The 23,093-nt window shown below is 36.1% G+C and overlaps 3 protein-coding genes across 12 annotated transcripts; 1 reads left to right on the plus strand and 2 right to left on the minus strand.

Moving 5' to 3' along the window:
- Positions 1-53: 53 nt before the first annotated feature.
- On the minus strand, positions 54-1,301 carry LOC129579469 (uncharacterized). The gene is made up of 2 exons (XM_055469577.1): positions 598-1,301; positions 54-468 (listed from the first exon to the last, which is right to left on the minus strand). Exons 1-2 carry the CDS (start codon positions 858-860, stop codon positions 54-56), a joined length of 678 nt encoding a protein of 225 aa, XP_055325552.1. The 5' UTR covers positions 861-1,301.
- A 2,477-nt stretch (positions 1,302-3,778) lies between these two features.
- On the minus strand, positions 3,779-7,022 carry LOC129578049 (ribosomal L1 domain-containing protein CG13096-like). The gene is made up of 3 exons (XM_055466110.1): positions 6,200-7,022; positions 5,261-5,835; positions 3,779-4,747 (listed from the first exon to the last, which is right to left on the minus strand). Exons 1-3 carry the CDS (start codon positions 6,520-6,522, stop codon positions 3,975-3,977), a joined length of 1,671 nt encoding a protein of 556 aa, XP_055322085.1. The 5' UTR covers positions 6,523-7,022; the 3' UTR covers positions 3,779-3,974.
- A 359-nt stretch (positions 7,023-7,381) lies between these two features.
- LOC129579343 (hippocampus abundant transcript 1 protein) lies at positions 7,382-21,719 on the plus strand. 10 transcript variants are annotated; one of them, XR_008689232.1, is made up of 10 exons: positions 7,454-8,812; positions 18,476-18,571; positions 18,653-18,843; positions 18,933-19,074; positions 19,206-19,397; positions 19,490-19,785; positions 19,860-19,957; positions 20,039-20,353; positions 20,749-21,097; positions 21,278-21,493. XR_008689232.1 is itself a non-coding variant. In XM_055469370.1 (10 exons), the coding sequence occupies exons 2-10, from the start codon at positions 8,735-8,737 to the stop codon at positions 21,376-21,378; spliced, it is 1,491 nt and encodes a 496-aa protein (XP_055325345.1). In that variant the 5' UTR covers positions 7,517-7,627; positions 7,766-8,734; the 3' UTR covers positions 21,379-21,719. The 10 variants fall into 10 exon arrangements, 7 of the variants coding, with proteins under 7 accessions (XP_055325343.1, XP_055325345.1, XP_055325344.1 ...); XM_055469370.1 differs by lacking the exon at positions 20,749-21,097 and having other exon boundaries at positions 7,517-7,627; positions 7,766-8,812; positions 20,039-20,335; positions 21,278-21,719; XM_055469369.1 differs by lacking the exon at positions 20,749-21,097 and having other exon boundaries at positions 7,548-7,627; positions 7,766-8,812; positions 21,278-21,719.
- The last annotated feature ends 1,374 nt before the right edge of the window (positions 21,720-23,093 follow it).

The raw sequence follows: 23,093 nt of genomic DNA on the forward strand, positions 1-23,093 counted from the left end.
TGACAAACTTTTTGCATTTAGTTTTTGATATTGTTTTAGTGAAGGTGCTTCGTTTAAAGATCGTGGTACCTCAGTTCAAGGCTATTGCCTGCTGCCGATACAGCCGATGACGACGACGATGAGGACGATGAAGCTGCCGTTGTCGAACCGGGAATTGTGCCCGGAATGTATCCTCCATGGCCGCCGTATGGCTTTGAAAATTTGTACTTAAGCAGTAGAGATCCCAATAGCAAGCTGTTCAACAATGATATTGCCTTAAGACCCAACAGGATTTTGAATGGCAACACAAATACTTTGAATAAAATCACAGGCAAAGCAAGGGCGGCCAACAAAACGAATCCGTATTTGATTAAGAGTGCTACGGTTAATCCGGTATTGTGATCACTGACGGTGATCTTTGTTTGGGAATGATCACCACGACGCGTACAAACTAAATCACTGGTTAACGGAGCATTTACAATGGACCATCTATCATTTTCAAAAGAGAAAAATAAAGAAACAATGCCAAAATGAAAATGTTGTTTAATTTTTCCGGCCCCATAAATTCACATTGAAACACACAGATACACGATATTCCAAAAGCCGAATGAAACTTACTCATTCTGTGATTCGCTGGGTATTTGATCGTAATATTCCAGTTTTTCATTTGTGTTTGTATTGCGCTTATTGCGTGAGTCAGACAGAACTTCGTCTTGGTTGAGTTTATTTTGCATATCTTGTTGCACATTATTTTTCATTGCATCATAAACTGATGTAAGCACCAATTCCTTATTCTTATAATCCTTGAAAACATGCGCACCAACGATGATACTCGACGAAATAAACGCGGCTATCACAATTTTTAGTATCTCTTTCCCCATTTTGAATTTAGAAAAAACCAAACTATCACTGAACTTTATTCGCTCTAAAAGCGATCAATATCCAGGCAATAAAATGCTGTTGCGTATTAGTTAGCAACGTACAAATGGACGGCCACTATTTGAATCAATAGTGCGTAGTCGTTGAAATGATCCGAAGAAAAATGATTGAGAACGCTTCTTGAATTTCACACATCGAATCTGGTTGACGATCAATGAACAAATAGTTCCAGTTGATGGTTCAATCCGCTTATATAGTTGGAATTTTCCGGTGTCGACAATGCGTCGTTAGGCACAGTGTCCATCATTGTCACTATTACAAGAATATTTCATCTCATGAAAACGATCTATTTTCTTTTTCGGCGGTTGTGGTGCGTACGCTGTCATTTCTTTTGTTACCATTCCGAACAATATTTAGGCTCTCGCTTCTTTCAGCATCCATCGTTCACACCACAACTCACCTCGTTTTGTTCCATCTTTATTCTGTTCTGTTTTCAACGGTGTTTTATTGCTAAACACTCAATTGCGCCAACATTGTGTTAATTAAAATCAATTCCGATGCAATGTAGAACGTATCGAACTTATCATTGTTTATATTATTGAATAATACAAACCTTGTTTTTTCTTCTTCTTCTTCTTCTTCTTCTTCTTCTTCTTCTTTTTCATTTCCATCTCGGGAAATCAGAATACAAAAACTATGTTCCAATAACACACAAATTTCTCAAAACGGGATAGTTAAAACATTTCGTGAACCAATGTAAATTGAACTGATGTAATGTCGTTTCTAGAACAGTTATCATTTTTATAAATATCGCCTCATTTTCATAATATTATCGGAATAATGGAACATTGCATAAAAACTAATTTTCAAGTATGCTGGAGAGCCTAAATCTATTATTTTATTCAACGACGTACATCGTTTGATCGAATTTCAATTGAAAACATGACTATTTTCTTCAGTAAGATATCAAGTAAAAGTGCTCGCATTAGTTTCATTTCGACGAGCCGCATCTTTTTTTTCCTTTCAAATAAACATTTTTTTCGGCTGATCCATGCTGTTTATGTTGCGTACTTTTGGTATAACCATCGCTGGTTTATTCACTTTTTTTACGATTTGACGCATATTTATTTAATAACACATACGAAGTTTTATTAGTTATGGCCAATGATCCATGTATTTTCATCTCGTACAACGCTGTTCCCCAATGTGTAGTTCAATGAATTCCAGTCCAGCGTTTACACTTTTTCTTTCTCATCAAAAAAAAAAATCTCGTGATGTGAATATTTTCACTGGAATTAGCCGAAAAATCTGACCACCAAATAAATGTACACATCCAATGGATGAAGAAAAAAACATGAACGAAAGTTCAATGAATAAATATTACGATATTGGAGGCATGTTTTTTTTCTCTATCTAAATAGTCGTTCGAAGAGGCAGTTCAGAAATCGGCGCTGAAGTTTTCTCTATAACAAAAATAGGCTTCGTATTTTTCGGCTGTATCAATAAGAAATGGGTTTCATGTATTTTTTTTTTACTAAAGACGTAGGCTCGAATTCCCAGAAACGCCGAGCAGATTCCTTTTGAACTAATTACTATTGAAATTTTAAGACGCTTAACAACGGCTTTATCGTTGACTCATCGCCGGTTGCTATGTGACGATCACCAGTTGGTTAAAACAGCAATTGCATTTCGAATTAGAAACGAAATAAAGACATTACTAATTAATTTAGAGAACTTCATTTCGACGAGAAAAATGAAAAAATTCATTTGTTTATTTGATCACAACATTTTTACGAATTGGCAAAAGATGAGTGAAAAAAACTCATATCAACTCAGAGTACACAGTGTTTTTACAACTTTGAGACAAACGAGCTAGAATTTCTTTTGCCTCGCGTCAGTTATTTCGCTCTTATTATTTTTATATACTAATTTTCAATGTCTTCGACACTAAATTAAAAACACAAGCACAAAAGAAACAGCAAAGTGTTATTTACTGTGGAAAAAAAGAGCGTGAAAAATTTGATAATCTTTTTAAATTATTTTTTACAATTATTTCATAGCCTGTCGATTATGTAATTTTCACAAACTTTATCGATGAATCATGATTGAAGATTATGTAATGCAGAAAATGCAGAAGAAAAACCATCGACTCATCTATTTGGTGATGATGCTAATCGTTGTCAATGAGATGAAAAAAAAATTAACGATGAAATTGGGCGATTCGTTTCTCGTTTTATAGATCCAAAAGAATGGAATTAAATTAGAATAAAATGAGATGATGGAAGAGGCTCTTTATTCTCCCAAATTACATTCCATACGCACCAAAGAAAATGAGATCAAAGTGCGTTACTATGTGCTGATCTATTTTCTTCTTCTTCATCTAACGGATCAAAAACGATCTATTAACCGATTTCAAAGTTTGTAGTGTTTTGTTGGTTTTTCCTTTTCTCAATCTCAATATGAACGAAAATCGAACGAACCAACAAATTGAAAATGTTCCACTAATTCCAATTTATCCACTTCTATGCATACACGGCCTACGTTGTTTGTATAGTGCGTCGGAAAAATGCGATTGCTTTTGTTGTTATTGGGCGCACGAGTCCATGCATTGAATCGAGTAGTGCTTAAAGCAATTAGCCCACAAAAAAATGCGAACAATGTGAATTACATTATGAAATCGAGATTTTAGACAGAAAATGCGGTGTTCAAATAAGGCCGCAACAATGACAACAGCAATGCAATTATTGTTTTGAAAAGAAAAAAAACGTTCATTCCGTGACGAGTAAAATGTTGCTTCAATTTTCCTTTTACCTCTTCTAGCCTCCTTTTACCACTACCGAGAACGTTCTAGCCTCACTTACACAATCTTAGAATCAGATAAAATAAAGTCTTAAAACAAGATAAAAAAAAATTCATCAAATTATTTCGTGTTTTTTTTCCTCTCTCGTACGTACAATATTTATTCTGACAGGATTCGTTCAATGAAACACAAATTTTTCATGGTTCATACAATCAATATGTTTGTAAATGATGCTAAACTACCATTTTAATGATAATTTCAATTTTCGTTTTAATAGACAGTTTTATGTTGATAATTGAAGTGAATCGAGTAAATTTTAATAGCGGTTGAACATTCGTGCACCACCACCACCACCGCCGCCTCCGCCACCACTATTATTAGCCCCTGAGCGATTGCCGAAATTGTTAAATCCACCATCGTTCATGCTTTTTTGTGGTCGTCTGGAGAAATCGTCGCCGAAATCGCGGTTATTTCCAAAATTGTTCGAATTGTTAATGTTGCGATCGTTGTTCAAAAAATTCGAACCGCCCATGTTAAAGCCACGATCGGATGGTCGATCAAAACCGCCACCCATATCGGATTCCATGAAGTTTCGTTTACGCATAAACATATCGCCTCCATCGCCGCGTGGCATTGAATCTTGCATTTGGTTAAGCGGATTCATATTCATGGGGCCGTTGTTGTTCAGTCGATTATTCGAAGGCGAGCGATTCATAATCTTTTTTCGTTTCAGCGGCATGCCACCTTGATCGTTAAGATTGCCAGGCGGCAAACGTTTGTTAAGCAGTTTGTTCAGTATGGGCTTGTCGCCCAATTGTGGTTTCTCAACGCTATTCCCTGGCGTTGGTTTCGTTTCTTTAGCCTCCGTTTCGGCGATTGGTTTTTTAGCTGCTGGTGGATTTTCAGTTTCGTCTTCGCTTAGTAATAGCTCTTCATCCAGAATTGATGCGGCTGGTCGTCGTTTTTGTACCATTTTACCAGCCTCATTCAAATTGAATTCGCCCAACAGAGTTTTGGCTGTTTTTGAATGTTGCTGTAGAACTTGTTCACCCGGTGTACGCTCAACCGGTACCTTATCTATTTGTTGATCTGTGAGGAATAAATACAAATTTATTAGATTGAGCATTAGAATGGGGTAGGGTGGGTCTTGTGGTAACAAGCGCTATTCTTTTTTCTTTTTGTTTTCGAAACGCCAAATTAAAACCAATTACAGAATAATGCAATCGCCATTATGTGTGCAGTCGGCTTTTGTTTCCCATACATAATGAAATTGCAAGTCATTATGGAAATCATCAATCGATCTCTTTGTGTGCACAACGAGTAATGGAATGGTTCTATTATTCGTCGTTCGCATCAACTGAAAATAAGATCGAAATGAAGCTTATTTCGAAAGTATTTGTTGGCCAATGTTTTCTTCTCTTTTTGTCGTTGTTCCTATCCTGTCCATCGAATTATCGCATTTGCATTGAATGAGCTAACCCATGATGCATGTGGCCATTGCTCGAAACAAGAACGCGGATGAATTGGGAATTAAACCAAAAAAAATCTAGACGAATACTATTTTGTGTGTGTGTGTGTGTGTGTGATTTTGAAAACACTTACCGGCCGAAACATAGAGTGGAATAACAACAGATACGTTTGCTTGTGGCCGTAGGAATAGCTTGTGAACGTTTTTGTAGCCTCCTGGATGAATGTCACCAAATTGCCGAAGCAAATCGATGATATTTTCGGCAATTTGATCGTTTGGCATGCTGTGTTTGCCGACCTGAATGTTCTGTGTGATGCCTTGATTGACATGCTTGTAGAACACTTTGCGCATTGCTTTATCAATTTCATCCGATAAATTCTCTTTGGACAGATTCACCGGAATCGCAAGGCGTCCCTTTTTTAACATTTTCGAGCCAAGAAAACCGTTGACGTGGGCCGCAATTGGTGAATCAACCAAAAACTTATCATACAAATATGATAGTTTGCGCCTCAGCTCGAATGTTGCATATTCATTGTACAGTTGATTGACTGGTATGACCGTGATGCGATACTTTGTCACATTTTTCTCACGCAATAAGTTTTCATAATGTTGGATAGTTGGCTCGAAGTCAAGACGACGACCACGCTTCAAGTCCTTAACAAACAATGCAACTTCCGAATCTTCGTTGTGCAATGTATGTTTGAGCAATCTATTTGAATGTGAATTGATTCGAAGAAGAAGAAGAAGAAGAAAAATAATAATCAACATCGAATGGTATGTATAAAAAAATAGGCATATTTAAATGAATAAATTGGCAAATTGGATAAAATGGAATCACTTCATTCTTATCGAATTTGTGCATCGATCCGTTCAAAAGTCACGTTGAATGGGATCGTGTGCCGATAGCTGTACCAGCATTAGACATTTGATTGTATCAACACAAGTAAGGTTATGATAAAGCATTTGCCATGTGCGGCAAAGTTCAAAGGCCTTATGTGCTTTTTCACCTGCTTTTTTTTTGTTGCTAACTAATTTAGATAAATAACAAATTTAACGCTCAACACACTACTTACATTCTGGAAAGATGAACTGGAACGTGAGGTACTTTGTGGCTGGCGATCATGAGCGAGTATGTGTAGTCGCTTTCCAGCAAACGTTTGCTCTCTTCAACTTCTTTTTCAGTGGCCAATTTCAATGCAGCAACGAGCGTTTCAATTTTCTCCTTTGTAAACATTGTGTCGAATAATTCACCGGGAAATTGTGGTTTCTCTTGGTAAACACGCAACATCCACCGGTTGCTGTATAATTTCGGGCCGGATTGTTGTTGATTAGCTGGATCCTTTGCTTTGCGCTTACGATTCGCAACCGCATTTCCACTATTATCGCCCATTTTCATAAACAAACCAATTCAAAAAAAATGTTTACCACAGATTTTTAGACAGCTTTCAAATGGGTTCCGATCAAAGGTGATGGTCCGTTTGTTGTTTTATTTTTCCTCTCGCTTAATTTCCTCCAGTTGTTTCTATCGATTTTATAGCAAGTCAAAGTACGGTCAAATGCTGTCGCACATTGTTTGCTCGTCAATGGCGACCATATATAGCTTCAGATCCGACAGTTTCAATTGGGGAGGCGCTTTCTCTTTTCCACGCACTTTGACAGCTCACACAAACAACCAAATCAACATATGCAAACGAAAACGATTGAAAAATGATGAAAATTGTTGGAATATAATTGAAATTTAATTTAAAAATATCGTCGAATTTTTGCCAATGATTATCATTTAGTTTTAATTTTAAAACGTTTTTCTTTTGTTTGGCTTTTAGTTGTAACATTTGAAAATATTGTAGTATACGTTTAAATCCTCCCCGATTTAGCGTATGGAAACAACGTCGTACCAATTTAGCTGTCAGAAATCATGTGTTCTGCCGTCTTTTCATGCAATCTGTACGACCGACCAAAGATATTAATGTTTTCGTTAAATTCCATTGCATCACGGTTTAATTTATGCCAACAAAGCAATTCCCTGCATAAACCAAACACCAAGTGTCCGAGTAAAATTATTTTCAGATTTTCGCAAACATTTCTATTGATTGGAAAAAGCAAAAAAAAAATCGCCTCTCAATTGAAGATTCCAATCTGGTGGTTCGTTTGCAGTTTGGTTACGAGCACCTGTCGCTGTCATCATCGTTTCTCTCTCTCTCTACCACTAGGGCATATACGATTTCAATGATTTTTCCATTTAGTTTTGACAGATAAAAGACGCCATGTATTCAATGTTGTGCGCGCAAGCAAAAGCAAAAACATACACCATGTCGAAGCTACACAGTACACAGTGCACACATACACAATAATCAGCACATCTGCTGCTATACGTGACGCATCCATGAAGTATATCATACTAAGAAAGAACAAAACCAACGAAAAAAAAATAACGTCAATTGCTTCAGCTTGAGTTTGTCAGTGAATATTGAGTAACCATTTCTCTCGTTTCGACTTTTCAAGTGCGTGGAAAATAGAATCATTTTTTTTTGTTCTTCTCAAGAAGCAAGGCAAAAATAAAATTCATAGTCGCCGAAGAAAATAGAGAGAAAAAAGTTGATAGCACGTTTGGTTTTTGCATTGTTTTTTTTTCATTTCAGTTTCAACCAAGCGTTAGTTCGTTCTAATAAAAAAAATTTTGAGTTTTAAATGAAAGTGAATTGAATTCAATTGTGAACGAACAAAATTACAGGCAAAATGTGTACAACACAGCCAATCAGAATGATTCATGTAAATCGGAAATGATTTTTTTCTCTGCTTTGGATTATTTAGTCCATACGTCGTAGTAAAAAGAAATCAAAAATTGCTTAACAGAAGAAAAACGAAAAGAATTTTAGCTAAACATGATGTGCGGGAAGGAAGCGCTACGTATATTACGAAAAAAAAAGAATTTAGTGGACTGATTTGTCATCTTGGATCTGAATTCGAAAAAAAGAAAGAGAGAACAAGAAAACAAAAACGGTGGCTCCATTTCGTTATTGTTCTTCAGTTTTGTTTATTATAGTTGCGTATGTAAATGTTTTTTTTTTCGTTCAACAATTATTTTGGATTCGAGACCAACGCGAATTATCACCTAGAGAACAAAAAAAAATTAACCAACAACAGCAACAGTAAAATCATCAACAACGAAATTGTAGCAGTAGCAGAGTAATAGTGGCCACAACAACGACAACGACAAACTACTTGCACCAAGGAGATCCACAAAATCAATGAATTGCCTCAATGGAATAGATATTTCGGCGAAAGCGAATAGGGAACACAAGAAGAAAAAAAACATACATAAATAGCAAATCAAGACGCTGCTAAAAGCCTGAATCAATCTTAAGCAAAAAAAAAAAATTAACGTAAAAACAAATAAACAACCAAACAGTTCACACACAAATTTTGTGTGTTGAGTTGTGTGTGTGGACGCTGGTGTGTGTGTGTGTGTGTGTGTGTGAGCGTGTATTTGTGCTGCAAGTTTTCTCTCATTCTCTTGACTGAAATTGAAGAGATACAAGAGAGCAACACACACAATACAACGGTTGCAACGGCGAGAGAATTCGTTACTGGGATTTTGAACGACGGCCATGCCAAAGAAGTTCATCCGAAAGCCCATCGGTATGGTTATTCGAAACAGAAAAGCAATCAAGGATGGTGTGATCACGGTAAGTGAGCCCAATGCAATTTCTCTCTCTCTCTCTTTAGATATAGTATGTCCATGTATACGAAATGCAATGCAAAAAATTCAAGGGTTCTATCCTTATCATACAATTTATGGGAAGTCAGACAATAGCCAAATAGACCAACAGGAAGCACGCGTCTCATTCATGTAGAGAGAAAAAAAAATCATTTTATTTTCTTTTGTCATATTATCATAGCCATATTCGTTTGTTGTCATCGAGAGCGCGATTCTCACCATTAAATCAAATGCCATTTTGTAGTACACATACCTTTTATTATTGGCGATTTGTCTATGCAACAATAAGTTTTCGACCAAACAACTTGTGTGTGCCTTTATTTATACATGAATTCTTATTTTTCGTCTTCTTTCTGTGTGCCTATAGATTGCTTGCAACATTGCAAAAAAAGAAACGCCATATTTTTCGTTTTCATTTCGTGCATTTTTATTTAATTCTGAATTATTCAATGAAGTAGCATTAATGCTTTTCGATGTGTGTGTGTGTGTGTGTGTGTGTATGCATCAAATAGGGAAAATAAGCAGCAAACTCTCTCTCTCTCTATTTGTGCATATATCGTAAATCCATGTGTATAGTTTTTGCTTTGGCGAAGCGTTCGTTTGTCTTTATTTCGTCACAAAACACTACGCTGAAAATTTATACGACCTTCTGAAAGACAGCGTACATATGACAGCAGAAATAATAATGAACCAGTTGTAGTATACCACACGGCGCTACACTACATACCCATGTACATATCTATGTTATCTCGGTTCCTTTCTTTCTCCCTCCATCTGTCAGTCTCTCTTATTCTCTACACCCGTGCAGAATCCTTTTGTGAGTTACAAAGTACTTCGCTGTAATACTTAGATGCAAATTAGGTACAACATTTAAATCATCTTTGTCGAAACTTTGAGGCAATTTTCTTTCTTCGAAATGGCCTTTTTGGATGAGAGATAAATATAGAGAACATTCCGTGTAGCCGTGCCCTTTTTTATGCTTGTGGGTCAATTGATGATGATTATTTAGCTGTGCATTCATTAGCGCTTGTTGTTCCTGAATCAGGATACTAGCTTTAGCTGAACTGTGTGACGTATCTTGAACAGCAACTGGGGTAAACTATGTACTTGAACTAAATGAGAAGCATTGATTGTGCAGTTTCCGTCGTTGTTTCAGCGATGTTTCCAGTGATTGCGATATCGCTCTCAGCATCTCATAGGATAACTGAACGAGATAATTCAGCTGGCTGAGATGACGCAGCGACGCAGCGACGCAGCGACGCAGCGACGCAGCGACGCAGCGACGCAGCGACGCAGCGACGCATCGCCTAAGTCTATCGCCCGAGTCTTTGTGATACACACACACAATTCGATGCCGCGCGTCACTAAATGGGACTGAGTGTATAAGGATACCGCTGGGCGCATTGTGTGTATGTGTATCGCACAGACTCGGGTGATGCGTCGCTGCGTCATCTCAGCCAGCTGAATTATCTCGTTCAGTTATCCTATGAGATACTGAGAGCGATATCGCAATCACTGGATGTTTCTCTATCTCTATCTAACTCACACATTTGCGAACGATCGAGCGCAGATATAATTAATTAGTGTGTCTGTACCACTGCAATTGTTCAACTTCTTCTGGCCATAATTCTATTGTGTAGTTCCTTTATTTTTCTTTTGCTTTGTTTTTGGTTTCTCCGCAATTGTACCAAGCAAATATCTGTGTTTAACCGGTTTATATACTTGCTAAAAATAACAAATATTTCGCGTAATTAGTGTGTTGGATTCGTTTTGAAGCGAAATAAAGTTTCACTATAAACACCGGTCAACCGAATTGTTGTCAAAAACAAAATCCAAAACTATTCTGTGGCAACAATTTTGAGGTGATCGTTAAAATTCTGACGTAAATTATTATGGAACAATAAATGGTCTACGACATTCATTTCTCTTTTCATATGATTTGGCTTGATGTATCATCAACATGTGCCTTGGTGATAACGACGGCAAACCCGTGTATCGAACGACACAGATTTTTCATTCTCGACGCATCGAGGAAAAACGAATTACTCTGCTAAACGCATACGCGCAACTGTGGTAGCCTTGTTTCTCTTTTTTTTCGAACATCATGCGATTATAGAAAATGATAAAAGAAAATAGATTTCTTTCTGGTGCTGTGTGTATTGTGTATGAAAACCAAACAGCTTGGATAGACCGTATTCGGTGGTGTCTTGTGTCATCTTCGACATTGTCGTCGTCGCCGTTGTCGCTCGAATGTGACCTAGTAGAAGTTATTATACTGAAAGAAAAAGAAAATACGATTCGATTCATACGACACATAAAATCCTATTGGCAGACTGATTGTCAGTCAAAGTTTCCATCGAATAAGAACGACGACAACTCAACCTTAACGAATGTATAATAGATGAAAATGAGAACGAAAAAAAAAAACACGACAATGCGGATTGGATTTTCCCACATTGTCTGACATTCCAAAGGCCGGAGAGAAAAACCCTTTGAAAATCGACAAAACCCAACCGATGAACAGCTCAATAAAACGCGGCAAATCCTATTTCAATTGAAGTTAGGATCTTTGTTAATGTTTGATACATTCGTAGTCAGTGACTCATTGGTAGGTAATAAATCGGAGGATTTAACATGTATTTTATATTGAATAATTATGCTTTCAACAGATACTTTATTGAGAATTACTCGTATGTATCCATTTCAGAAGCAATGCTTCCATCATCAATCGTCAACTCACTGATGACTCCAAACATTTGTACCATATTTCGAATATGATATTTCGATGCGTTGTAGAAAACATGCGCGACTCTTACCCACTAATAACTACATCAAATTTCATTGAATGAAGAAAAAAAACTCATCATCTCTTCTCCACACAACTCAAAGTCATTCGATGCTCAAAAAGTCACTTTGAAATATATACGATGTGCCGAAAAAATGTATAGATCACGTACACACCCATACAAAGCGATTAATTTTTCAGTGAGCTCATGCTTTGATATTTCGTTGAGTGGATATTTAATGCGTATGATATCTTTTTCTTTTTCGACTTTTCTCAAGTCGATACTGATTTGTCGAATCAACGTTCATTGACTTTTAGTGAAAATAAAATGGCAATTATGGTTGAACAGTTTTCTCTCTATTTCCCATTCAATATAATATTCACATGGATTGAAGCGTCGCACCCAAAGTTATCCAATATAAAATATACAATTAATTCGAAAATGAAAGCAATCGAATGGAAGAGCCATTCATCGAAATGTGACCTCGCGCCACAGTTTCCGTGTACAGTGGAAATTCAATTAATCCTCGATAAATCGTTTTCATTCTCGTCATTAATTACATACAATCGAACAAACAAAAAAGTTTGCTGGATTTTCGATACAGTCTCGAATAAGTAAAAAAAAAAGAAAACATATTTGTTGCGATTTGTCAATCCGTTTTGGGTATTTGTTCAACGTTCAGATGACAAATATCGTTTTATTCAATCTACGACGATGAGGGATAAAATGATGATTTTTATTTTTGCACGTAGTCGAAAAATAAATAACTTGAATATTTCCCAATTGGAATAGCACAGCCTTGTGTGATGGCTGTGTGAAACACTGAAACAGTGCTTAGTTCGCAGCGTAACGAACACAAGCACACAAATAATACATTCTAAATGAATAACAACTGTAATTTGGTGGCAAGGGTTTGGTCTTTTGTTATCTCCGTTCATTTGTTTTTTCTTGCTTCTCCTCTATGACGATTTAGTTTCTGTGGTATGTAAAAATGTAAACAAAATTCGATTTTTTTTACGAAAATTTACAAACGCAACGCGGTGTGCATATGAATGACACGTATTTTTTTCTCGGTCTCACTCAATTTCAATAGGTAATGTCTTGTCGTTCTTTTTTTTTTGGAAGAGATAAAGACGTGATTGCTCATATCATCCAAACGTTTTTTCAACACTTTAGCCGTCGTCTTGTCAATCATGGACCTAATTTTAAAAATCGTTTGGACTGAGTAAGGTGGCATTTTTAAGAGCTACGCAATTTGATAAGATAATTAGTGCCGTGTGTGACAACAAAGAAACCATTTTATCGAGAAAACACAGAAAATAAAAACGATTTTTTATCTTATCGTTCATTTCATAGAATCTAAGCTGACGCTCGAATATACGGTCGATTTCACAATGTTCGCTGATAAATATGTAAAAGTTGAATAAATACCATATAAACTAAGAGCGTAGTGTTAAAAAAAAACAGAAGAATTATTGGAGCCGATAATAAATGAGTCATCTAGTTATATATTGTATCAAGTGGATAGAATGAATCAATTTGACATCGTCAATTAAACTGATTCCATATCATATCAACGGTGCTTTTGTAGTAGCGCACGCCAGCGCTAGCAAGCTCAACAATGTGAATGTCGTTTATAATGTTACAGTGATTGAAGTTTCATCACGTTTGTTTTTTCTTCTTCCATTTTTTCAATGTAGGCGCTGTATCGCGCCGTCAATGTGCTGTTATGTCAAGAATAGCAAATTCCATGAGTGAATTGTTCGGCTGATACAAATCACATTTAATCAATATGTTCAATGCAAATGCATACCGTTTTTCTTCTTTTGGAACCAGTCAAAATTAGCGGTACTTAATGTACAGCCTACCGAGAAATTATCATTTACGAGATGGGCGCATAAAATAAAAAAAAAAACTGTTTCGTTTTTCTCCGATGTTTAATTGAAAAAACTTGGATTTCGCATAGTGAAGGTTTTAATGAAAGCATGGGCAATGTTATTGTTTCCAATTATTTTAATCACCGTGAATTCCATCCCACGGTTCATGATCAGTTTGATGAACTGGGGAAAAAAATATGAATGTTGCATTCAGCCACACGTCAGATGTTTGTCTCAAAGCGAGAATAATACGAACAAATCAAATAAAAACAAAATGCAGCAGATAAATGGAAAGCGATTTGTTATTCATCCCATAATCTTATTGTCTCAGCTGTTTTCGATATGATATTGATTCAATTTTATTCGCTTCTCAGTTCGTTGTGATCTGATATATCGAAGACGTGTGACAGTATTGAAAACAATTGATTCATGTGTTAGTTTGCTTATTGTGAAACATGTGCTTGACGATTGACGCGCCTATTCATTGTCGAGAAATAATATTGATCACAATCAGATGATATCCCCTTGTTATTCATGCTATTTTCTTTCATTTTATTTTTCTCTCACCGTTTTTCTCTCTCTCAGTCGAAATGCATTTTGTTCGTTAGCTAATGTGTTTTATTTAATTTATTGTTGAAGTAATTTTCTACGCTGATATCATTGTCATACATCATCACATTTAGTTTTTTTTTCTTTTCAAATAGTAATCTAATTAATTGTGGTTTTGTGGTAATTGTTTTTGGAATAAATTTATTTTGTTCGGTTTCATTAAAAAAAAACATGATTTATCTGTAACTGTCAAAATTCCATCAAATCCATGTCGGATATCTCATTTCTTTCTTTTTCACACATCAAACAAATGCCATTGATTATATCGATGGATAAAACCATATCATACAGAAAAAATATATTTGAAAAAAGAAAACATAGCGAAAAATTAGTTGTGATATCAGCACTATCTTCGTTCCAGAGGTAATGAAACATCATCAAATATGAACAATGGGTTGAGAACGCAAATATGTAATAGAATTCCTTTAGCTTTTTGCTATAAAAATTTAATTTAACAACAACTACAACTACTGCTACTACAACAAAAACAACAACAACAAATAATACAAATGACAGACACTATAATACATTTATTTCTTTTCTGTATCTCTTTTTGTCTTTTATTGTATGATTTTTCAGTTCGATGAATAGAAACTTTAGCGTTTGTGTCTGGATGTGATGTTTGCGTGTATCAATACATCATACGAATAAAAGCACATTGTTCACGTATTTGCCCATAAATTTCAATTTAGAATACATAAAACAAAGCAAAGTATACAAGAGACCAAAAGCTCAAGCTCCAAGCATTAAAAACGCTGAACACACAAATTGACTGACCCAATTTGATAGTTCGCGCTCGCTTAACGAAAGAGAAGGAAAAAAAAACGCCGCCGCCGACAACAACAACAACAACAACAACAACAACAACAACGAACAAAAGCGAAAAACCAAACGAACACAGAAAGAAAAAAGTAACCAAATAACAAAATAAAATAAAATCGAAAGAAAGAAGAAAAAAAACGCAAGAATTAGTAATGCGATGACGCCGACATCACCAAACCCAACAAACCGACGCACAGTAGCATAAAAATCCATGCATACATAGATTGGCGCATTCTAAAGTGAAATATAGTCAACAGCCGTGGCGTCAATAATACCAAAGCGTATACACACACGCGACACACAGCCCCGATGTTAATCGAATTTACAGAAGCTGTGAATGGGTCATAAATAAGGCGCGTTAGCAAGATAGATAGAGAGAGCCAAGGAAAGACAGATAGAAGTGTTTCAAACACGCCGCACATCGATTTTTGCCTAGATTCAACGGTATTTTCCGCATATTCTTCTATACATCGCCCAGACTGGTCGTGACTTAGACAATCGCCCGATTGTTGACAATTTTTTCCGCTTTGGCTGTGAAAATGAAAATGCGGCGCACGTACTCATTCATCCATTGCTCAAATTAGTGATTTTCGTGTAGGCGTTTTAATTTCTACACCCCGTCGATCGTGGAAAAGCGAAACGAAATCAAATTACTGGACACTTGATTCCAAGAAAATTTATCACTACGTTCAATGTGCACAGAAGCACACGTACACAAAAACCGAACAAACTTAGTGCTCTTTAATCTAGTTGATATACATCGTTGCTGCTGCTGCTGCTGCTGCTCATAATTGATGACATCTATTCAGTTGAATGCACACACCGTTGTTGAATAATTAATTTAAATGAATGTATAGACCAGATGAATATGCGGAAAACAATGCTTGACATCAGTACAGCTAGCAATTGTTCATCTGAAGATACCGATTCAACACAAACACGATCCGGCCTTGTATCGCCATCACCACAGCCGCCATCATTTCGAAACAGTAGCACATTCGATGATTTGGCCACAAACAGTCTAACCAAACATTCGATCGCATCGAATGCATCAACTCAAATCAATATAAACATAAACCAAATTAATAATAATGATAACCATCATCATCAATTGAATGCGCCACTCTCATCGTTCCGTAAATGCCAAAGTTTCATTCATCTAACAAAAGCTACGGATAAATTACAGACGTCACTCATTGATTGCACTGAGCAAAGTGTACGTCTTCGAAAAACTGCGTCTACTCCGAGCGCCATTTACATGGCGATCAAACAGGAGCACCATTTATTATTGGTGCGCAGGATCTTCAATCGTTGCAAGGTTATTTTGATTTTGTATGATCTTTTGTGCTTTGTTTGTGCGTACGTACGTACGTGTGCTGTGGAGCCGCCCAACAACCAAGCGGCTGAGAGAGCACACACACATAACCGACCAATTCTAGATTGGCATCAGTTTTTATCGGTGTTCGTCCGTTATGATTTTATTCTGTTCGTTTTTTTTTTCTTTCTCGTTTCGTTGTTGATATTAATCATTTTGAGTTTATTCATTTCGTTGTACAACTAAATTGATGAAGCTCCCCACCCCTCTAAAGAAAACATCATCATAAATTATTCATCGCATACGCTGCTGTTTATTATCTCTAAATGTGTCGACCAAAACATTAAAATATCTTATTTGTTTCGTTGTTTTTTTCTTCTTTCGTTGACATCGTTCTGGAAGTTTAATGATGCATGTGGCATGCATCATTTCGCATAAATTGCACTATATTTGAACAATCAGAAGAAAATGAATCATCAATCGAACCAAATCAATTCTCATTCAGACTAAAACTGACAAATCAATGTATTTACAAATATTCCACCGCAATGGCACACACACACTACCTGTTTTTAATAGAAATTGTGTAGGATCGCGTCTCTCTCTCTATATATATGTCATCGTCTTTCACACGCAGCCTTCAAGCTGTGCGTGTGTGCATTGTGCACACGTGAAATACAATCGCATTGACAGTCAATAAGTACAAATGGCTTCGTAATATGTTGTTCGTTGCATGCGTCCCGTCTGTTATGAAAGCGTACTATTCTATTCACCATGAATAAGGACAAATATGTGTTGTTGGTGTGTTTTTTTTTCGTTCAGTTTTTGAATCGACGAGTATTTCAATAGTTCATTAACCACGACATGGTTAATAGACTTCTAATTAGGGGATTTTTGAATCGATTTTTTTTCCGCTGTCGCTCTCAGAAAGAGAATGAGAAACATTCTCTACACACATTGTGTTTTTGCATGTGGAATATAAATGGAAATTACGTGTCGGTTATTATATCATTTGATGCGGCAATAAAAACCATTTCGAGCTCATTTTTCGCAGTAAATATCAGAATATGACCTGTGTATATGTTTGTGTGTGTGTGTAGTGTATTGTAACAACACGTTCTGTTATCGGCAAATGATTAGATCGATGAATATGCACAAAAAAAAAACGAAATTGCCAATGCGACACAGGAGCAATATAATTCGGAAGCGGGCACTCGTTTTCGTTGAATTTAAATTTTAATTTGTATATGCAATAGTTTATATATTAGTATATTCGATACATAAAGTAGTATACTATATTCGATACATAGAAAATTTTCCATGTGGAAGTAACTCCACTCCAATTGATATTAGGGACGATGTGTGTGAAATTCGATTTGCCAAATAAAAGAAGAAGAAAGCGGCAAACAAACATTTTTCTCGATTATTGTGTGTGTGTGTGTCGGCAATAAAGCCTTGATACAAATGTTGATAAGGTCAAGTTTGTATTGCAGCATAATCTAAACGCTGCATATTTATGCCCAGCCATGGGAGAGATACACAAAAAGAAGCCGAAGAGAGTGATTCAATTGTGCGACAGAAGATGACGAGAGAATATATAACAACGAATGTGTTGTACTATACATGACGAGGACGACGACGACGATGGATCATAAAAATCGCTAAATTGACTCAAAGTCTTTAATATCACACGACAAATACGTGTCATTACATGCTTCCACGTTTTTGCTGCCGTCTCTCTAACTCTCCCACATTTGATTTGATTGCAACGCAAGTCAGACAGAAACTGGCACACTCTAGAAGACATTCTGTATTTTTATTTGATATTCTTTATTCCATTATTATTTCACTCTCTATCCATAGCGCACACGATTTTCAATGGCCATAGAATCAATCACAAATGAAGCAAATCTCACAATACATTATTATATCATATGATTGGACATTGCATCAGATTACATTAATTGGGGCATTTTTCTTTTGCTGCCACTCTCTTATATTTCGTGTGACATTTTAACACTAATTAAATCAATTTATGTTTTCTAGTGTTATTTGTTTTCAATGTTTGCATCTTTTGTGACAATTTTCTTTGCATTTTATTTTTTCTCGTTACTTTTGTTATTCGATTGCAATTCGATAGCTTGTTTCTTTTTCTAAATGCCAAACGAGATGAAGAAAAATATCAACATGTGTACTAATAATCAATTTCACTTGAATTTCAGAGTGCCGGGATCGGGGAGCCAAGCGTCTATCATGCGTTAGTTGTGATATTTCTAGAGTTTTTTGCATGGGGGCTGCTCACCATGCCTGTGATAAGCGTAAGTCATTTACGAAATTCAACCATTTTATCGGATTGAATCGTGTTTGTTCACCCGTTCGTTCGTTCGTTCCCTTCCTAGGTCTTAAATCACACATTTCCGGATCATACATTTTTAATGAATGGTCTAGTGATGGGCATCAAAGGAATTCTATCGTTTCTTAGTGCGCCATTGATAGGTGCACTATCGGATGTATGGGGACGGAAGTTCTTTCTTCTGATTACCGTATTTTTCACATGTGCACCGATTCCATTGATGACAATCAATACTTGGTGAGTAGCTATTTTTCTTCTTTTTGCTCGGACACAGTGTTTGCCAAAGATATGAATCATACGTTACACGCTTTCTTATCCGAATTCAGGTGGTTCTTTGCGATGATCTCAATTAGTGGAGTATTTGCGGTGACATTTTCAGTGGTGTTTGCATATGTTGCCGATGTCACTACTACTGAAGATCGATCAAGAGCCTATGGCTTGGTATCAGCCACATTTGCTGCTAGTCTGGTATGTATTCACCGAGAGTATAATTTTATATCGATGATTTCATTTGTTAGTTCTGTTTTTCGATTCGTTTGCATTTACGATGAATGATTTAGATGTTCATTTCTATTTCCATTGATATTCTCTTTTTATAGGTCATATCTCCGGCACTTGGAGAGTATTTGCGTGAAGTTTATAGCGATACATTAATTGTAGCCTTAGCCACAGCGATTGCTGTTTTAGATGTATTTTTCATATTAGTAGCCGTTCCCGAAAGTTTGCCCGAAAAAGTTCGACCGAGTTCATGGGGAGCGCCGATCAGTTGGGAACAGGCTGATCCGTTTGCAGTGAGTTGTCTCTTCATCATTTAACGATTCATCCATCTCAGATGTCTACCACTATTTATATTGTATACATTTTCCATTCGCTTTCATAACAGGCATTGCGAAAGGCTGGCTTGGATCATACGATCCTAATGCAATGTGTTGCAGTATTTTTATCGTATTTACCCGAAGCTGGTCAATATTCCTGTATATTTGTCTACTTGAAACTGAAGATGGGTTTCAGTTCGGGCCAAGTTTCAATATTCATCGCCGTGATCGGTATTCTAAGTATAGTTGCCCAATTAGTCTTAGGTTGTTTGATGCGGGTGTTTGGAGCTAAGCGAACCATCATATTAGGTTTATTCTTTGAAATGATGCAAATGTTGTGGTATGGCTTTGGTAGTCAAACATGGTGAGATATTCGTGCGAATTCCAATTGGAGTTTTTATTTTATTCATTTCCATTATTTACACTTATAAATTTCAGGATGATGTGGGCAGCAGGTATATTAGCTTCGTTGGGATCGATAACGTATCCTGCAATCAGTGCGTTTGTATCAATTCATTCAGACATGGACACTCAAGGTAATATAGACCACAAAAAAAAAACATAAATAATAATCCAATTGGATCGAAATGAGAATTGATGAATGTGCTTTTGTGCAGGTGTGATGCAAGGAATGGTGACTGGTATGAGAGGTTTGTGCAACGGTTTGGGTCCAGCCATGTTCGGTGTGATATTTTATATATTCCATGTTGACCTAAATGACGAACATATGAAATTGCATCATAACATCGACGCATCGGCCGTTATACGAAATGAAACGATAAATCCAATGGAGGAATATACGACGCTGGCGCCAGGACCGCCATTTGTATTCGGTGCATTTATGGTGGCATTAGCTATAGTTGTAGCGATTTTCATACCAAATGAACAAAATGACCCGATGCGACGACCATCCGGTGAGAAGAAGAAAAAACGTAATTCATCCAGTTTTTTTTAATTTTATTCCCGTAGATTTATGTTTATATCTTCTTTTTTTTGTTGTTGTTTAGTTTTGTTACTTTAGTTTCATTTCATTTTCTGTATTATACGTTCGATTAAAATGCGACTAAAGCCAAATTTAAGTGATTTTCTTTGTTTGGATTTCGTTCATTTGATTGGTTCAGCTTTGTTTTGGTCTTTTCAATTCAATTTTTGATTGTGACATTTGCGTTGGTTCCGTTTTTTTTCCCCTTTAATTTTCTTTATTTTCTTGTTTCGCTTAATTTTCCCCATCTGATTTATTTCAATCCCAATTAATAGTGATTCTTATCTTAATAATAAAATGGAAATCGACAAACGTTAAATTAATTGACAATTGATTTTTTTATAGCACCATTATTAGAACCAAATATACGCTAGAGGACTGCATGGGCAAACCATGTTTACAACTACCGTTTTTACAAAATGGCAAAACCACCAAATACTTCTGTCTGTTCAAAAACAAATCAAAGCTAACTCAAAATGTAGCAAAAATGATGTGGGAAAATTCTGTTGCAAACCAAAAAAAAAACAAGTCACCAAACCAATCTTCACATATTCCAAAACTAAAAATCAACAAATCATAAACCACCTCCCCCCAGTAGTAGTAATGATTTTGCTTGCTTGCTTGCACAACCGCGTGCCAAAATAACGGTACAATTTCCATGTACTGCGCATCTGCAGACCTCTATAAAATCGCTGTAAATAAATCTTTGTGACTTATTTCTCACTTATACCAAATTTGGTTACAGCGAACGTCTTGATTCCAATTAACCAGTGTCCCTTTTTTTTCTCTCTTTCTCTTTCTATCTCTATCCATTTTTCCCGGGGTGTCACATCTTGCCTTATTCATTCGATTTACGTTTGGCGGCGCAATTTAGGTGTATCGCTAGACATTCACTATGAGTACGAGTACGAAGGAGGACGGAAAGTGGCTGGACCTCTATCGCCATTAATGCAACAAGATTCAGCACAGCTATAGTCAACAACAACAACAAATACAAATGATTAGCAAATAAATTAATTAATAGCTTAGAATTGTCATAATCATTTACAAAAAAAAAACCAAAACAACTGAAGAATGGTAATACAAACAACAAGACATATTCATACAAATTGTAGCTACAAAGCGAATCACATCTGCAACATCAACATACATAACAAAAAGTAAACGACAACAGATGACCGATATGATTAAGAAGAAGAAAGAAACTAATAATGAACCACCTTGTGTTTGAACACTCTGTCTCACTACAAAAAGAAAAAAAGAAAATTTTAAAAGAAGAAGTAGAAGAAATTGAAATGAACAAAAGAAAATTATGATTACAAGAATTATTTTATTTCGCATAACTCACAATTGTAATAAGTTGAGTGAATCCATCGATCACGAACCTCTCAAAAAAAAAATTCATTCGACATATAAGATTTTTTCTGATCAAGACAAATCAACAGAGAGTTAATTTCCGGATATACTCATCTAGAATTACACATTGTAAAATTACTAACGGCGACACACTCACCAACAATTGAGCTACGGAAATTCTGTCTTACGAGGGAGCCTACCGTTTAGAAAAGAAAATTGGAAACATTATAAACAAACAAAGTATTTTATATTTAAATAATAAAAAAAAAATTATGAAATGTTTTTCTTCGCACGGGTTTAAACCATTTGTTTTGGTCGATGGTTCGATTGAGATTGAGCTCGCTGACAAAAAAAATCATCGATTGATGTGCAAAATATACAAACACACAAATCAAATATCCACACATCGATTTAATTTAAGATTAATATTTCGTACTATGAAATCGCAAAACTGCACTCTCATCGTTTCGTTCACTTTCCATTTTTTTAGGAATATGAGTTACCTCTTAACTTAACATTTTACATCACAAATTTAATGTGAAAGGAGCGAGAGAGAATCTACTTTTATGTGTATGTGTATCTGTGTGTATGAGATGAAGAGAGAGAGAGAGAGAGAGAGAGAGAGAGAGAGAGAGAGAGAGAGAGAAAATAGATAGGAAGCATCCGTTAGAACACAGAATTTTGTATTCGCAAAACAAATGGAGATGTTTGGAACAATCATCACAAAGTCTGTTTCGAGTCGCAGTTGTATACTGAACGCTTGCACTGTGGATGGCTTGCACTGTGGAAACTATATCAAATCTTATGTATTCCGATAATTTTCATTGTGTTTTCAGAATGTCTCTTTCGAAAAACAATGTACAAGCCGAAGCGTTCGTGTTGTATGATAGCTGCACCGCACACCGGGCATACATCGGTGCATTCACACTTCAATGAAACGTGTTTTCATCAAAAGAATGTTCCGCATTACACAATTCAAATGCGGCCGTTTTGTTTTTCATTCTGCTTTTTATACTACTATGGCTGACTTGGTTCATACACCAATTTAAGAGTGACTCACAGCTCATGAACAACGAAAACATTTCGACCCTTATACACGCAAACCCCAACTGAAGTGCCATATTAACCAAATGCTTCGATGTATGTGCCCTCACATTCAAAACAAAGACTGTGTACTTTTGCAAAGCTACATTGCTCAGGTCCCCAGCTATAGATATCATACTCGGTTGACTATATTTGGTTTTTTCTTGTTGTTGTACTCGTTTGAATGAACACATTTTCGATCAATGAGCTTGATTATATCCATTGAAATAGTCAATATCATTTACATTGCC

Source organism: Sitodiplosis mosellana, unplaced genomic scaffold (genome assembly GCF_009176505.1).
Source record: "Sitodiplosis mosellana isolate CC-2019 unplaced genomic scaffold, AAFC_SMos_1.0 Smas_scaffold_6226, whole genome shotgun sequence".
Classification (NCBI taxonomy): Eukaryota; Metazoa; Arthropoda; class Insecta; order Diptera; family Cecidomyiidae; genus Sitodiplosis; species Sitodiplosis mosellana.

What these genes read in the sequence shown, in the direction of transcription:
- LOC129579469 (XM_055469577.1), bottom strand. Translation starts at nt 860, where the DNA reads ATGGGGAAAGAGATACTAAAAATTGTGATAGCCGCGTTTATTTCGTCG. An exon ending in CCCAGCGAATCACAGAATGA is followed by an intron (nt 469 to 597) that starts GTAAGTTTCATT and finishes TGAAAATGATAG; the next exon opens with ATGGTCCATTGTAAATGCTC.
- LOC129578049 (XM_055466110.1), bottom strand. Translation starts at nt 6,522, where the DNA reads ATGAAAATGGGCGATAATAGTGGAAATGCGGTTGCGAATCGTAAGCGC. An exon ending in CCAGTTCATCTTTCCAGAAT is followed by an intron (nt 5,836 to 6,199) that starts GTAAGTAGTGTG and finishes ACATTCAAATAG; the next exon opens with ATTGCTCAAACATACATTGC. An exon ending in TCCACTCTATGTTTCGGCCG is followed by an intron (nt 4,748 to 5,260) that starts GTAAGTGTTTTC and finishes TATTCCTCACAG; the next exon opens with ATCAACAAATAGATAAGGTA.
- LOC129579343 (XM_055469366.1), top strand. Translation starts at nt 15,801, where the DNA reads ATGAATATGCGGAAAACAATGCTTGACATCAGTACAGCTAGCAATTGT. An exon ending in GGATCTTCAATCGTTGCAAG is followed by an intron (nt 16,257 to 18,475) that starts GTTATTTTGATT and finishes CTTGAATTTCAG; the next exon opens with AGTGCCGGGATCGGGGAGCC. An exon ending in TCACCATGCCTGTGATAAGC is followed by an intron (nt 18,572 to 18,652) that starts GTAAGTCATTTA and finishes TTCCCTTCCTAG; the next exon opens with GTCTTAAATCACACATTTCC.